At 42.8% G+C, this 18,013-nt stretch overlaps 1 protein-coding gene across 1 annotated transcript in view; it reads left to right on the top strand.

Annotated features, from left to right (window-relative positions):
- The first annotated feature begins 6,036 nt into the window (after positions 1-6,036).
- The window catches only part of LOC137381297 (potassium/sodium hyperpolarization-activated cyclic nucleotide-gated channel 1-like), a 298,099-nt gene continuing 286,122 nt past the window's right edge, over positions 6,037-18,013 (top strand). The window contains exon 1 of the mRNA XM_068053685.1: positions 6,037-6,593. Within this exon, the coding sequence (XP_067909786.1) occupies positions 6,037-6,593 (557 nt within the window). The remainder of the gene's footprint in view (positions 6,594-18,013) is intronic.

The following is an 18,013-nucleotide window of genomic DNA, read 5'->3' as shown; positions in this document are numbered from 1 at the left end:
TAATAGAACAAGTAAAGAAACAAAAGATGCATCTAGAGGAAGTGTAATTAGGAATAGCAGAATCATTACCTACATCTGCTGTCTGAATAAATTGAGACACAGTTTATAATCTGAAATTATTGATCTGAATGGTGAAACCAGAACCTATAAAGTGCTTAGTTGAAAAATGAGGTGCTGTTCCTCAAGCTTCCATTGAACTTCATTGGAACAGCATAGGAGACCAAGGACAGAGAGGTCAGAGTGGGGTGTAGAATTAAAATGACAGACCACTGGAAACTCAAGGTCATGCTTGTGGACTGAACGAGGTCACCCAATCTGTGTTTGCTCTCCCCAGTATAAAGGAGACCATATTCTGAACAGCGTATACAATATATTAAATTGAAAGAGTACAAGTAAATCACTTTTTCACCTGGAAGGAGAGTTTGAACCTTGGACAGTGGAGCGGGAAGGGGAAGGGATGTTGGGGAAAATTGAGGAGTGGACCAGGGTGTTTCTGAGGGAATGGTCTCCTCGGAATGCTAAAAGGGGTGGGGAGGAGAAGATGTGTTTGGTGATGGCATCACTCTGGATGATCCTTGAATGTGGATGCTGGTAGGATGGAAGTTGGGGACAAGGGGAATCCTATTGTGGATCTGAGAAGGAGGGGAAGGGGTGAGAGCGGAGTGCGGAAAATAGAATAGACACTGTCAATTGCCCTGTCAACCACGGTGGAGGGGAATCCTTGGTTGAGGAAAAAGGAAGCTATATTGCAAGCATTGGTATGGAAGATGACATTGTCAGAACAGATGCAATGGAGATGGAGAAATTGGGATAGAATGGAGTCCTTATGGGAAGCAGGATGTGAGTCAATGGGCTTACAGTAGATATTGGTCAACAGCCTATTCCCAGTACTGGATATAGAGAAGCTTTGGAAGAGAAGGGAAGAGTTTGAGATAAACCATGTGAAGGTAAGGGAAATTGGAAACAAGGGGTTGAGAAAATTTCCATTTTGCAGTGAGAGCAAGAAATGGCACCAACACAGTTATCAATGTACCAGAAAAAGAGGTGAGGGAGGGGTCCTGAATAGGACTGGAACAAAGAATATTCCGTATATCCCATGAAAAGGCAGATAAAGCCCATAGGACCCATAAGGGTTCCCATAGCAGCACCTTTTATTTGGAGGAAATGAGAAAGGCCGAAGGAGAAGTTGTTCAATGTGAGTACAAGTTCAGCCAGATGGAGCAGGATGGTGGTGGATGGGGACTGGTTATGCCTCCATTCAAGAAAGAATCTGTCCTGCTAAGGGTTTAGATGTGTAGAGGACAGCATGGTGGGACAGAGATGTTTAGGAGCAAGAAACTGGAAATTGCTAAAGTGGTAAAGACATTGAAAGTCATGGATGTAGGTGGGAAGAGACTGGACAATGGGAGAAACATTGGGTCAGCCACAGCAGTCCTGTTTGTGGATCTTGGGAAGGAGGTAGAACTGGCCTGTGCTTCAAAATGTTGGCACAGACATGACAAGCTGAATTGCCCCCTTCTGTGCTGTAAGGTTCTATGATTCTAGTCTTTTTGATTACTTTTTCACCTGTGCACGAGGTTTAAATTATTTGTGTACATGGACACCGAGATCCCTTTGCTCCTCCGCAACTTCTAGTCTCTCACCATTACGAAAATATTACAATTTGTCTTCTTCAGATCCAAATTGGATGACCTCATGCTTCCCCACATTGAGCTCTATCTGAGTATTTCCAGCATTTCTTGTTTTTATTTCAGATTTCCAGCATCCGCAGTATTTTGCTTTTATTATTGAGCTCTATCTGGCATAGTTATGTCCCTTTGTAACTTCCTGCATCCATCCACACAACTTTTTTGGATTTCCTAACATAATGTAAATTGCAAACTTGGACATATTACTCTATATTCCTTCATCTATGACATTAACATATATGGTCAAAAGCAGATTCCCCAGTACAGATCCCTGCTGAACACCACTTGTTGCATCCCACCAATCAGAGAACACTCCCTTTATTGCTGCTCTGTCTCTTGGTTTCCAACCAATTACCAAACCCATGTCATAAGGTTTCCTCCATTAATGTGTGCTCTTATCTTTGCTAATAATCTCCTGTATGGAACCTTCTGGGTGCCCTGGTACAGTTTCTCTTGTGCTTTCAATGATCACCAGAGTCAAATTCATGAAATATCAATCCTTCATACTATTCTCTCCAGGTGCACTTTGCACCACCTAATACATAAAAAAAGCTTTGTTAATGAATAACCTTCCATTTTATACATTGTTTTCCTTCCCTGATATCCCTCTTTTCCTTCATCATCAAAATCCTAGCTGCCCATTTTTCTGTTTTATTATTGGTTTCTCATTGTGCATGATATTCATTTCCCCAGCATGAATCCTTTCTGGATTGATAACGACTTGGAATTTTATATATTCACATAAGCCTAATTCTGTCCTGTGATCTATCTGCTATTTTGTCCATGTATGTCATATCTAAGGGTACATTTATACTGTCAATTCAAATTGATGTATTGATTCAATACAAAAAGTGGTCTGACTACTAAGTAACCCAGGCAAGCAACATGATATCCTTTCCAGGAGGTACTTAACATTAATTGTAGTTTGCACCAGATCCAGTATAACTCTAGCCTAGTGATAAGTTGCATTTTAAAAGGGAGTAGGCAGTGCATTGGACCTCAGCCCAACGCGATCTTATTCTTTTAATACTTTTCATGTTATCGGGCTGACACTGCTAGCCAAGCATTAACTGGCATGCAGAGTTTTGCTTGGTTTGTGTCAAAACACAAAAAGGACATGCTCTTATTTTGCTGAGGTGTGATTTACAGTGGTAGACTTCCAGTCTTTCACCTGTGCATTGCATGTCACAGAATCCAGTTACTGCAGTATAACTGCAGTCTAGCAATGTATTTCCCTACTGCTAGATGGTCTTAATTACTCTCCTTTGAATTGCAATACAACCCATTTTGCTAATGGCAATGTCGTTGCGAGATACCTTTTATGAGTTCTTCTGGTGGCAGCCTGGAGTCACAAGATGATGTGTCATTCTGTTAGATCCTATTAGTTCCTCTTTTTTCTTCATACCTTCTCTCATAAAGCCAAAGGGCCATTCCCATAGAGGTGTGTGCAAGTAACTTGCATGCACTAGTCATCGGCCTTCTCTATGAATTCAACAGCCATGATTTTATTTTTTTTCATTCATGGGATGTGGGTGTTACTGGCTAGGCCAGCATTTATTGCCCATCCTAATTGCCCTTGAGAAGGTGGTAGTGAGCTGCCTTCTTGAACCACTGCAGTCCATGTGAGGTAGGTACACCCGCAGTGCTGTTAGGAAGGGAGTTCCAGGGTTTTGACCCAGTGACAGTGAAGGAACGGCGATATAGTTCCAAGTCAGGATGGTGTGCGACTTGGAGGGGAACTTGCGGGTAGTCGTGTTCCCATGCATTTGCTGCCCTTGTCCTTCTAGTTGGTACAGGTCGCGGGTTTGGAAGGTGTTGTCTAAGGAGCCTTGGTGCATTGCTGCAGTGCATCTTGTAGATGGTACACACTGCTGCCACTGTGCATTGGTGGTGGAGGGAGTGAATGTTTGTGAATGGGGTGCCAATCAAGCAGGCTGCTTTGTCTTGGATGGTGTCGAGCTTCTTGAGTGTTGTTGGAGCTGCCACTATTCTACTGTATTGTTTTAATTCACTCTCAGAATGTTGGCATTGCTGGAAAAGTCACCATTTGTAGCTAATCTGTAGTTTCCCCCGAGAAAGTGGTGCTGACCTTTTTATGCAGTGACATTCTGAGGTGGCTTTCGGTCTAGCCACCATGGGTGAAACAATTATTCTGGTTGTTACATGCCTTCAAGAAGAATATATTTAGGATTGTTTCCCTACACATATCGACCAAAGCAATCCCTCCACGCCCCCCCCCCACCATCCACCGTCCCCCCGCCGCCCAGTATCGGAAATGTCTTCAGCAAGTCCAAAGTTAGAGAAACTAATCACCCCAGAAAATATATTTTAATAATTTATCAGGGGGCAGGTTTAATAGGGAAACATCTATCTCCAACTGCTGAACATGGGACCAGAATAGAGAAGAGCTGACTCCTGGGCGGTATCTTGGTGCACCCATGATTTACTTATATTTCTATTCCCAATCACAGTATTGTGAAGGGGGAGGTCATTGGAAATGCAATCTCAGCCCAAGCAGGCAAATAACTTGTGTTGTTGGAGAGTGTTGAATACAACAATATCCTCATGAATCTATACAGTCATGGTGTGGGTATAAATTGATAAAGAGCTGAAATATGTTACGGGTAGTACCTCAATGTCTTTATGTTGCCTGGTCCTGAAGGACGTGGGCCATACTTCTATCATAGAACTTTGCTCAAAAAGTCAATGCCAGTGTTTATGTTCTGCAGTAGCCTCCTCCCACTCTTCTTTTTGCAACCCCATCAACATATCCTTCCATTGCTTTCTCTCTCATGTATTTATCTAGCTTCCCCTTAAATGCATCTATGCTACTTGCCTCAACTATGTGATTGTGGTAGTGAGTTCCACATTCTAACCATTCTCTGGGGAATTAATTTCTCCAGAATTCCCTATTGGATTTATCAGTGACTATCTTATATTTATGGCCCCTAGTTCTGGTCGCCCTCACAAGTGGAAACATCTTCTCTATGCTTATCCTATCAAACCCTTTCATAATATTCAAGACCTCAAATAGGTTGTCCTTCAGTCTTTTTGTTTTGAGAGAAAAGAGTCCCAGCCAGTTCAATCTTTCCTGATAGGTATAACCTGTCAGTTCTGGTATCATTCTAGTGAAACTTTTTGCACTTTCTCTGGTGTCTATACATTCTTTGTATAATATAGGGACCAGAATTGTTCACAGTACTTCAAGGATAGTCTAACCAAAGTTCTATACAAGTTTAACATAACATCTCTTCAATGGTATCCTTTTAGAAATTAACTCCAGTATTTTGTTTGCTTTTCATGACCTCATTAACTTGCATTGCTACTTTTAGTTATTTGTGCATCTGCATTCCTAGATCCTCCTGCTTCGCAGTCCCATTTAGACACTTATTTTCCAACTGTTGATAATTACTGCTCCTGCATCTCCATTTTATGCTTCATTTGTAACTATGCCAGAATATAAGACAGGGCTAAAAATCATAAATTCCTAATAAATGTTATCTTCACTCTCGCAGTTATCTTGATCTATTCTGAGATAGATTTCTGATAATTATTAGGTAGGGGTATCAAAAGATATGGAACATAGTTGAGAAAATGTAGCTGAGGTGTAGATCAGCATGATCTAATTGAATGGTGGAGTAGACTCCGGGGGCCGATTGGCCTTCAGATGTATTACAACACAAAAAAATGCAGGAAATATACAGCAGGTCAGGCAACTTCTTTGTTCAGTGAAAGCAGGTCGATAACCTTCTGTCACAACTGTTCCTAATGTTCCTCTCATTGATGCAACTTTACTGTATCACTTTAAGCCCCCTTTCGGGGGCAGGCTCGATGGGCTGAATGGCCTACTCCTGCTTCCCTGTTCAAAGGATGGGTAATTTTAAAAGCATCTGCTGAAATATTTCGATTTTGATGTCACGTTTTACAAAATAAAAAGGCTGGTTAGATACGTTCCGAACCGGTTATCTTTATTGGGCCGAGTTCCCTTGCTGCAATGTTTGGGTGTAGTCGGATGAAGGGCTTCACTCTGATGGACTTTGTTGGTGGTGTGGCTGGAGGACGCTGTCCCTTTAATCGGAAAGGTGCCGGCTCAAAGTCACGTTGACTGCATGTTGAGTGGCAAAATCACGTTCTTGGGGATTCAGCCGTTTGCCAGCCTGACAGGGTACGGATTGATGGTTGGACGGCGCTGCAGACAGACTGCAGCGTGGGAAGGACAGTGGGCGAGGTAGGAGCCAGGCAGGGCGGGCGGATTATCCCCCCCCCTCCCCCTCCACCCCCGGGCTCTCCCTCCAGCCATTCCCACAGGAGGATGGGGAAGCATCGGGGGAAGAATCAGAGCATCAGGATGAATGTTCTGCCAGGAGGGGGAGCAGCAGAAACCCAATCCAACCACAACAAATTCGAAGAGTCTTGCAGCAGCAGGGAAGCCGATCCGAGCAAGGACATCACCAAATGTAATACGAACGGAGATTACAGATCGCGAGGTAGTCTGCACTCACCTCCAACTGGCCATCACTGGCAGCAGCCTCCTGACATGGAAGGCAATGCCAAGCAGACTTACAGCATGGAACAGAAAGCGGACGGCAGTGTGGTGCAGGGGAGGATGAGGAGGGAGGCGGAGGACGAGCCCGGCCGGAGCCGGGAGCAGCAGAGCGTCAAAGAGCAAAATTCCGTCGGCTTTAAGGTCGAAGCAGGAGTAGGGGGGGACGATGCGATGTTCGGCCAGGAAGGCGATGAATTCCCGCGGTACACCTCCATGCAGAGCCACTTCACCGCCCTGCTCCAGCCCGGGGTCAACAAGTTTTCTCTGCGGATGTTCGGCAGCCAGAGGGGGGTGGAGAAAGAGCAGCAACGGGTCAAAACAGCCGGATACTGGATTATACACCCGTACAGCGATTTTCGGTAAGTTTCCCTTTACCATCAAAATAACGGGACCCCACTGGGTTATATCCTTTCCCATATCTAAAAAAGATCGTTTCTTTAAAACTGAACTTTCCAGCTGTTTTCGGCCAACTGCTTGGAGAATTTCGATATTTCTGAGCAACAAAGTTGCCCCGAATTCAGCTCCTTGAATAGATTTGGTTCACATCATTTGTGAAAGTTACCCTTTTTTTACAGGTTATATTGGTCAATCTATATTGACCGATCCCAGCCCTTGCACTGGATTTGATGTGATTCGAACTGAATATTATAGCACCTAAAGAGTAGCTAGACTTTTGTGAGAGTTTTTATTGGGGAATAATCGGCCCGTTCACACATAGTCAAGTGAGCTTCACATATGCAAAATGATTGTGTGTGTCAGTCACGTAAACTGAAGCTTTTTAAAATAAAGTAACATTTCAGAAATAATGAAGAATCTAAGCGACAAGTTCAAACTCTGTCATGCTGAAGAGGAACTGTCATCAAATTCACCTCTTTTATAGCTGAAATTCGGTATTTTCGACCGTTGGCCCGTTTTATAAATACATGCCTTTCTTGACTTTTTGAACTATCAAGTATGATCTGAATCTGTTCACTGAAAGGGACGGGAGGGAATCGGTTGGGAACATGTCGCACAGCCGCCGCCTCCCACCCTCACTCTGTAACTATCCGAGGTAACTCCAAAAATAAACCCTCACCAACCTGGAAAATCCAGAAAACACCTGGAAAATCCAGCCAACATCCCACATCAAGGCCGAACAGTAAACTTCCGACTGATTACTCTCACAAAATGGAAATGAATGACCTGAAAAACAGCGGCGGCGGCCAGTCAGCGAGTGAAGGTGAGGAGTGCCCGGAGTTGCTGACAATCTGCAGTCCAGATCGGAACAATTCGCTTCTTTGCTGCTGTCCAGTGGGCCATCGCTGCAAATAAAGAGCGAGGAGCGTGAGGGCAGCTTTCCTGACCACAACCAGGAACTTCGGAAAATATTTTTCTCCCCGTAACTGGGAGAATGTTGTCATTCATCTTGTAATGGGCAAATTAGAAAAATAGTATTGTCCATCTAGGAGTGCGCAAAAATGGCTGGGTTTCCGAGAAAACGGGCGGCGAATGCACCCCAGATGTTGCCCTCTCACGCAATGTGTTGAGATAAAGCCACAGGATGGAAGTGGACAGTTTTGAACCTGCTGACAGCTGTGAATTTATATCTGAGAATTGAATGGGTCTGTTTCTCGGCGCGAGACCAGTTTTTTTTTGCCTATTCACCTGCATTCATTCAGTCCCAGCGCTCAAACTGGCGTAATGTTGCTTTTGGACCGCATCTTCAGCGTGATTTGCGCCAAGATTTGCGGTGCGAGGTGCGGTTGTCCACCTGGGTCGGTAGCGGCAAAAGGGAGACTTCACCCCTCCAGAGAAGCGATCTTGTATCATTTAACATTGCGCTGGTAGTATTACGTAATGACAGCGCGATTTCTGCTCTCAAGCTTTAAAAAAAAATGTTTTTTTTTCCCCGAAAGGAACGCTGAAAAGGACACAAGTGTCCGAGCACCTCTCTCCTCAGCCGCTGAGACATTATTCTGGCAGGTAGCAACTGGGAAGCTCAACCGCACTGGATTTCCAGTGTGCAGCTCAGTCAGTTTCTATTCCACAATGAGAGCATGTGGGGGAGGACCAACCTGTCTCCTCGCTGCTCAGATGCTGGGTTACTGCAGTTATTTGGCCTAACAGCCCTTTTTTTTTTAGCAAGTACAGACTGGTGGTCAGTCTTTGGAGAGTTTTAGTTTAGTTTAGAGATACAGCACTGAAACAGGCCCTTCGGCCCACCGAGTCTGTGCCGACCATCAACCACCCATTATACTAATCCTACACTAATTCCATATTCCTACCACATCCCCACCTGTCCCTATATTTCCCTACCACCTACCTACACTAGGTGCAATTGCTAATGGCCAATTTACCTATCAACCTGCAAGTCTTTGACGTGTGGGAGGAAACCGGAGCACCCGGAGGAAACCCACGCAAACACAGGGAGAACTTGCAAACTCCACACAGGCAGTACCCGGAATTGAACCCGGGTCACTGGAGCTGTGAGGCTGCGGTGCTAACCACTGTGCCACTGTGCCGCCCTTAAGTATGTATTGAATTATTGGTTCTACTTTATTTTTGCTGGAGTTCAACATTTTTTGAAAAGAAGATAATTAGACTTTGGGTATTTTCTTCAATATATTTTCCAGTTTGCATCTGCAAGGATGACATTCTGTGAAATGGCAATATTATTGCACTGTGCCAATGGGTGTACCAGTTTGAGATGCCAAGCTGGCAGTGAACCATACTACCTGTTGTTTTTAGAATGAGAGGTGAACTTTGCGTGCAGTGCTCATTGGTATCCAAATAGCAGTTCAGTTTTTAAATGTCAGCAAAGAATTGATAGGATAGTCTCTTAAACAATGTTTAATAAGTTGGTCTGCTTGGGAATTCTTAAGTTTTCTTGGCAGTGATTGAAGCTGTACTGCTGCTAGTGTAAAACTGAATTGAGGTGAGCCTGGCTCCTTCAGGCAGTCACACACTTCTTACCAAAATGTTAAATACCATCTGCTTGGTGACCTCACTCCCCGGTTACTTTGCAGTTTTTGAATTGATGCAAAACAAAAACCATGCCACAGTGAGATTAAGACTGCAGTAGAATTTTAAACACCCAACAAATATGTTGAAAGTCTGTCCCAAATTGAAGGATTGCAAGTTTGTCATTAAGTACAAGAGCCAGGCTGAAGCAGATTATAAGGTCATCTAACCTTTGAGGTTGGACATGTTAATACACTGACTGGGGTTAATTAGTATAATTCATGTGGTGTATCTGGTCTCAAATATATATTTTTCCCCCATTAAACTGTTTTGATTTGTGGGTGGAACCCAGTGCTGCAGATTCACTTTCTTCCCTTCCCATGTTGCCCCATTAGCTTTGCCAACTTGTGTCCAACTTTTGAAATTTACCCTCATTCTCGTGCTAAATTCTTTTAGTGATTCTCTTTTCCTCAGTTGCCATCACTCATGTCTGCATTCACTTTTTCTATGTTGTTTCTGATCTTTCATTTCATGGTTCTGTGTGCTGATGTAACAAATTCATAAACCCAATTTATGAATTTGTTACGTGCGGAATGCCGAATAAATCTTCCTGCATTGTGTCTCCCTTTTACACCCAGTATATTATTTATCCTATATCTGATATTCCTCAATTATCTCTTGGTCAGATTAATACCTGCCCAACTTCAGGTGGAGTTCCTGAGAATATTTCTCACTTACCTCTTCTGATTTTTCTCCCTACTGTTTTGCATGCATAGATAGATACCCTGTCAGCATTCTTGTCTCTTCTATCCCAGACTTGTCTTTTATCCTGTTAATCTCTCTACCTCTTGCTCATATGCTCACTCATCTCCCACTAATTCTGACTGATCCAAACTCATCTGCTAAGTCGAGACTGACTGAATGTGACGTCTAGCAATTGATGTACTACTTCTCCTAGCATCAGGACTGCTACACCTGACTGTCTTATGGCTTGTGAGTTGCACTCAGTAGTTTGTTTTTCAGTAAACTACTACTGCTAAGCCATTTATTTCATGTGTACCATATGCACTGTTAATGAAAAGTCAAAAATTATTAAATAGCCATGACATTTTTTATTCTCTTTCTACATAGTTGCAGAACAATATTTGAAAAGTATCAGAGTTTTTCAGTATGCTGTTTATTGGTGTACCATTTGTGCTGTTTGAGATCATTGCCATACCAGTTGTCTGGTTTGAGTTCATTACTGCACCAGTTCGGCTGTTTGAATTAATTTCCAGTTGTGCTAGACTTCATTGTCATTTGTGCTATTTGAATTCATTAGAGCATCAGTGTGTTGTTTGACTTTATTACTGCATGAGTGTATAGTTTAAGTTCATTAGATATATAGAAATTACAGCACAGAAACAGGCCATTTGGCCCAACTGATCTGTATCACTGCTTATTCTCCCCACGAGCCTCCTTCCACTCTACAGCATTGAGCTCTAGCTGCATTTCATCTAACCCTTTCTGCTATTAATTGATCGGGACTTCAATTTCCAACCTGAAGGAGGATATACCAGTTAAAATTCAATTTCTAAAGGCTCAATGAGAAAATGTAACATGCAGCATATACTGAGCTATACAGACCAACAAGGTGGGATGTGCTCTTACTTGTTTCTAGGTGTCAGCACAATGTTGCTATTGCCCTGCATCAAGTTAAAGGGGGAAAGGGAAAACAGGCCAGGATTCCTACTTCTGAGCACTATCCAGGATCGTTGCACCATTTGTACTGTTTGAGTTCATTGCCGCTCCATTTGAACTGTTTGGTTTCACTGCTGTGCTGTTTTGTTGTTTGAGTTCATACTACATCAGTTTTGCTATTTGAATGAATTGCCCCTTGCGTTTGGATTTATTTTTGCACCAGTGTTTCATTTGAGCTCATTGCCACACCATTTGTGATGTAGCAGAACTGTACAGGTTATTTGTCATTTCAATAGTCCTTCTGGAGAAGACACACTGACAAAAGCAAACAAACGGAGAGCATCACTTTGATGAAAGTAAAGGGACTATAGCACCATGTGGCAAACACAAGGACCTTCAAAGGTTAGATTTTGGAGGGTAATGTTGTTTTCAGTATTTTTCTAGGCTTTTATATTATATGTCAGGCTGCCTTTTTATTGTTTATCACAACTTTTATTTGGTATTTCAAAATACAGTAGTTTAACATTCGTGTAATTACTCTTTACCATTTACCGTTGGAAACATTGTACTCCCTTGAGTTTTTTTTACTTTTTAAAAATGCAGTTGTTTATTATACGCTGACCTGCAATTGTCTCCAGTGGTAATTTGATTCCAATAAGAGAACAGCCCAAATTATTTATTAACGCATTAAAAAATAAATCTTTAGTTCAAGATAGGATGTTTCAAAAGTGTTTGATACTGTTTTCTACTTGAAACATTTTGATATGGTAAATGCACACATGAAATAACTAGTATCTCCTTGCAAACTCACAACTATTACAGATGCACAATGGGACATTTGTTACCCTTAAACACCCTTCCCTTTTCTGAAGGGACCAATTCATGAACTTGTGGTTCCATGGATGACAGCAGACCTTGTGTACTTTAACTAGTTCTACCTGTGTGAGTCTAGACATTGAGGCCTTGGAGGGCATCACAGTCAAATCTGATCTTGTCCTTACCCAATGTTCGCATAAACCTTCCAGCAGGGGTCACTGGATAGTATTGAGGATCAGGATATCTAATTGTATTTCTCACCCATCACTAGCCTACAGGTGCTGATGCCAATTGTAACTGTAGTGCTGGCTCAACTGAGATCAATTTATTCAGCACTGAACATGGGATCTTCCTGATCTGTATGGTTCAGTACTATGCTGGGCAATGTTTTTATTTACTAATCTATTGGGAGAGCTGTGTGCAATGCAACTTTCAAGCAGAGTTTTACAGTTCCCAGTACAGAATGAGAATTATCACTGGCACAGTGCTTTGCATCAGGCTAATTTTTAAAACTATTTTTTGTGGCTCAATGCCCATATGTGTCTAACAGTTGAAAGACTTTATATACAAAAATGCCTTCTTCAGCTGCTATCAACTGTACTTATGCAAATGGTAACTCTTAAAGGGTTACTGTTTTGAAATCAACTGCAGAGGGCTTTGGTACAATAAATCCCAATCTCATTGAAGCACCACAGTGAGGAAAAACACATTTCTAGATGACCTCACTCCAAGAGTCATAATCAATAATTTATAACAGGAGTGGAACATGAACTATAAATATTACTGCTGTGACTGCATTTCAGAGTAAGGGTCTCCTGGAAGGAGAAATTTGCAATAGCTATTCGGGTACCCCCAATTCAGAAATATATAATGGAAAGAGTAGTGAATGTATGGATTGTCAATTCAGTAGATGATTAAATAGATGAGGGCATTGTTCAATTATTCATAAATATTTCATAAACAAATGCTTATAGTTATTCTGTTATCGTATTAAAACTGTTTTCACTTCAACAGCACTAGTGGTGTGAGATGACAATGTAATTTTCTATCATAATCCAGGTAGGCCACTGCAAAATACAAAGTCAGCACAATGCTACCATTAGACAGTTGACCTAACTGAGACTTTGTAAATCCTCTGTTTTGTAGTTTGAATATAATCCTTTAGATTATAGAGGGAACAGTGAAAGGAAGACAATTATAGGATGATAATTGTGTTGTCAAGAAAGGATTGCCGGAATGTGAAAAGGAAAGGATGCATAGAAATTGCACTCTGTCGGACTGCATCTGCATTCTTCTTGAAATCGGATGAAAATTATCTGGAGTTCGTAATAGTTTGTTCAGAGCTTGCACAGTGAACCTTATCAGGTGCCTGTGATCTAGGTGATTTCATTCAAATAGCTTTTCCCATGCTGACGCTTTTCTCTTTTACCCTTAACCTGGATGAGGTGCTGCTGATGGTAGTGAAACTGATTTACTAAAATTTGACCACAGTCCTTGAATGGCATTCTTATTTATGTACAGTTTCAGAAATATATGTTGAAGATTAGCTGCTGTATATGATTTTATAATTACCCATTGTAATCAGCATTTTAATATTACCAAGGTTATGGATGTTTATTGTTTTAGCCAGTAAAAGAGTGTTTTCAAGAATTAATTGGATGTGCCAGGACTGGTACTTGAGGAGTGTGTATGCAGTGTCTCCAGCTGCTTCAGTTTGAGCTTAGGATATCTGAGCTTGAGGAGCAGCTGGAATCACTGCGGAGCATCAGGGAGCAGGAGAGTTTCCTGGATCATACATTCCAGGAGGTGGTAAGTAGGAGTTTAGGATAGTAGGTGGGTGGCCATCCAGAAGAAAAGGAAGTGCAGGAGTCTTTGGGGTGTGTGCCATTTTCAAACTGTTACTCAGCATTGGAGAATGCTGAGGGTGACGACACCTTGAAGGAGTGTAGTCCAGAACATGGCACCAATGGACATGGCAATGTAGAGGAGGGCGCAGCAAAGTGCAGAAATGCAGTTGTTATAGGCAATTCCAAAGTTAGGGGGACAGACAGGCATTTCTGTAACCATTATCGTGAGTCTCGCATGGTATTTTGCCTCCTTGGTGCCAAGGTAAAGAACATCACGAAGAGGGTATAGGATATTCTGCAGGAGGAAGGGGAGGAAGGGAGTGAGCCAGAAGTTGTGGTACACATTGGTACCAATGACATAGTAAGGGCAGGTATTGAGGTCCTGTGGTCAGGAGCTAGGGAGGAAGTTAAAGGGTAGGACCTCAAATGTAATAATCTCTGGATTACTCCCAGTGCCATGTGCTAGCGCGAGTAGAAATAGGAAGATAGGGAGGATCAATGCGTGGCTTGAAGTATGGTGCAGGAGGGAGGACTTCAGATTCTTCAGGCATTGGGACCAGTTCTGGGGCAGCAGACACTTACTCAAAAGGAACAGGTTGAACCTCAACAAAACTGAGACCAATGTCCTCGTGGGGAGGTTCACTAATGTGGTTGGGGAGGCTTAAAATAATTTGGCAGGGGTTTGGGCACCAGGATATAGCAGTAGAAAAGAGGAATAAGGTGCAAAATGTGCGAGTGTTGGACTGTACTAGAGAAGGGAGTCGTTCCGTATTAGATAGGAGCTGACTGAGAAGGACTAGATTGAAAGAGGGTTAATTTCAACACGATTCGAAGGGACCTAGCCAGGGTAAAATGGAACCAAAGACTGACAGGAAAAGTTGTATCGGAACAATGAGTTATCTTTAAGGAAGAGATGTTACAGGCTAGGTACATTTCAACAAGGGTGAAAGGTAGGCGAACCAAAAACACGGGAGATAGAGATTATGATGAAACAAAAAAGAGGGTGTATGATGCATGTCAGGTAAATTCTTCAAGTGAGAACCAGGCCATATGCAATAAGTTGAGAGGGGAGGTGAAGAGAAAAACAAGACTGGCAAAGAGAGAACATGAGAATAGAATGGCAGTCAACATAAAAGAAAATCCAAAATCTTCTACCAGCATGTAAATAGTAAGCAGTGGTGGAGTGGGGCCTATTAGGGACAAAGAGGGTAATATATGCTTAGAGGCACAGGGAAAGGCTAGAACACTTAATGAGTACTTTGTATCAGTGTTCACTAAGGAAGTGGAATCTGACAAAATATTGGTAGAAGCAGAGAGAGAAGAGGCAATGGATAGGGTAAAAATTGAGAGGGGGGAGGTACTGAAAAGGCTGTATGTGCTTAGGGTAGCTAAGTCACCTGGTCCGGATGGTATGCATCCCAGGTTGCGAAAGGAAGTAGGGATGGAGATAGCTGACGGGCTTGCCATCATCTTCCAGTCGTCCCTAGATAGGGGGGAGATGCCAGAGGATTGGAGACTGGCAAATTTTTTTTAAAATTCTTTCATGGGATGTGGGTGTCACAGGCCAGGCCAGCATTTATTGCCCATCCCTAATTGCCTTTGAACTGAGTGGCTTGCCAGGCCATTTCGAGGGCATGTAAGAATCAACCACATTGCTGTGGATCTGGAGTCACATGTAGACCAGACCAGGTAAGGACAGCAGATTTCCTTCCCTAAAGCACATCAGTGAACCAGATGGGTCTTTACAACAATTGACAATGGTTTCACGGCTATCATGAGACTAGCTTTAAATTCCAGATTTACTAATTGAATTCAAATTCCACCTTCTGCTGTGGTGGGATTCGAACGCATGTCCCCAGAGCAATACCTGGGTCTGTGGATTACTAGTCCAGTGACAATACCAGTATGCCACCACCTCCCTTATTCAAGAAAGGGTGTAAGGACAGTCCTAGCAACTACAGGCCAGTTAGTTCAACATCAGTGGTGGGTAAGGTTTTAGAAACAATAATCAGGGAATAAAAATCAACAGACACTTGGAGAGGTTTGAGCTAATTAAGGATAGGTAGCATGGATTTGTAAAAGGCAGATCATGCTTGACTAATCTAATTGAATCTTTTGATTAATTAAGAGAAGATTGATGAAGGGAATGCAGTGGATGTTGACTAAATGAATTTTAAGAAAGCATTTGACAAAGTACCACATAAAAGGCTGGTTAACAAAATTGAGGCTCATGGAATGGGAGGGTCAATGTCCAAATTGGATTTAAAAAAATGGCTTAAGGACAGAAAACAACGAGTCATGGTAAATGGCGTTTTTCAGACTGGAGGATGTTAGCTAGTGGTGTTCCCCAAGGGTCAGTTGCTGGGACCACTACTTTTTTTTGCTATGTATAAAAGTCGTGGATCTTGGAATACAGAGTAGAATTTCAAAATTTGCTGATGACATCAAACTTGGAGGTGCAGCAAACAGTGAAGATGATATGAACTGCCTGCAACAGGGCGTAGATTGGTGAGCAGAATGGGCAGACAACTGGCAGATGGAATTTAATACAGACCGAGGGTGACATGATGCATTTTGGCAGAAGGAATAGAGGGAGGCAACATATATTTCATGGCACAGTTCTAAAGAGTGTGCTGGAACAGGTGCATATGCATCGATCTTTGAAGTTGGCAGAGCATATTGAAAGCATGGTCAGAAAAGCATATGGGATCTTGGGAGTCATAAATAGGGGTATTGAGTACAAAAGCAGGGAAGTTATGCTGAACCTTTGTAAAGCTTTGGTTAGGCTCCAACTGGAGTTTGTGTCCAGTTCTGATCACCACACGTTAGGAAGGATGTGAGGCTCCTTGAGAGGGTGCAGAGGAGATTTACCACAATGGAGGATTTTAGTTACAAGGTTAGATTGGAAAAGCTGGGTGTTCCCATTAGAACAAAGAAGAATGAGGGGAGATTAGATAGAGGTGTGCAAGACAATGACAGGCTGAGATAAGTTAGACAAGGAAAACTGTTCTCATTAACTGATGGTACAAGGACTCGGGGACACAGATGAGTTTGCTCTCATCTATAAGTCTCATCTATAAGAGTTTGTTCTCATCTATAAGTTCCCCAGGGGAAAACCTTTCCTAGTGATGCCCACAAATCCGAAAAGGACAAAGGGTGGGAAGGTGATACAAGCCCAAGCAGTCCTCGGAGATAGAAAAAACAGGAGATACAGGGGGGCCCTCCTCCAGTCAAAAAGGAAGGTGCTATAAGTAGGAGTGAGACCCGGAGACCTGTGTGCTTCCATTGTAAAAAAGCAGGTCATCTAAGAGCTGACTGCTGGAAACTATGGGGAAAACCTGTAGGGTTAATCAGGGCACACCCACTCGGTGAAGGAGAAAGGACCCTTGGAGAGGCAGGGATTAATCATGGATAGTCAGCATGGCTTTGTCAGAGGGAGATCGTGTCTTACAAATTTGATTAAATTTTTCAAGGAGGTGACTAGAGGTGTAGATGAGGATAAAGCAGTTGATGTAGTCTACATGGACTTCAGTAAGGCTTTGTAAAAGGTCCCACATGGGTGATTGGTTAAGAAAGTAAAGGCCCATGGGATCCAGGGTAATTTGGCAAATTGGATTCAAAATTGGCTTAGTGGCAGGAGGCAGAGGGTGATAGTTGAGTGTTGTTTTTGCGAGTGGAAGCCTGTGACCAGTGGTGTACCACAGGGATCGGTGCTGGGACCCTTACTGTCTGTAGTATACATTAATGATTTAGACGTGAATATAAGAGGTATGATCAGTAAGTTTGCAGATGACACGAAAATTGGTGGTGTCGGAAATAATGAGGAGGATAACCTTAGACTACAGGACGATATAGATGGGCTGGTAAGATGGGCGGAGCAGTAGCAAATGGAGTTTAATCCTGAGAAGTGTGAGGTGATGCACTTTGGGAGGTCGAACAAAACAACAGATTATACAGTGGATGGTAGGACCCTAGGGAGTACAGAGGGTCTTAGGGACCTTGGGGTGCTTGTTCATAGATCACTGGAGGCAGCAGCACAGTTAGATAAGGTGGTTAGGAAGGTTTACGGGATACTTGCCTTTATTAGCCGAGGCGTAGAATATAAGAGCAGGGGGTTTATGATGGAGCTATATAAAACGCCGGTTAGGCCACAGTTGGAGTACTGTGTGTAGTTCTGGGCGCCACACGACAGGAAGGATGTGATTGCAATGGAGAGGGTGCAGAGGAGATTCATCAGGATGTTGCCTGGGCTGGAGCATTTCAGTTATGAAGACCGACTAGATAGACTGGGGTTGTTTTCCTTGGAGCGGAGAAGGCTGAGGGGGGACCTGATTGAGGTATACAAAATTATGAGGGGCATTGATAGGATAGATAGGAAGAAACTTTTTCCCTTAGCGGAGAGGTCAATAACTAGGGGGCATAGATTTAAGGTAAGGGGCAGGAGGTTTAGAGGGGAGTTGAGGAGGAATTTTTTCACCCAAAGGGTGGTTGGAATC

The sequence above is a fragment of the Heterodontus francisci genome, chromosome 1 (assembly GCF_036365525.1).
Source record: "Heterodontus francisci isolate sHetFra1 chromosome 1, sHetFra1.hap1, whole genome shotgun sequence".
Lineage (NCBI taxonomy): Eukaryota > Metazoa > Chordata > Chondrichthyes > Heterodontiformes > Heterodontidae > Heterodontus > Heterodontus francisci.
Note: the sequence above shows the minus strand (reverse complement) of the source record. Positions and strands in the feature narration are given on the sequence as shown.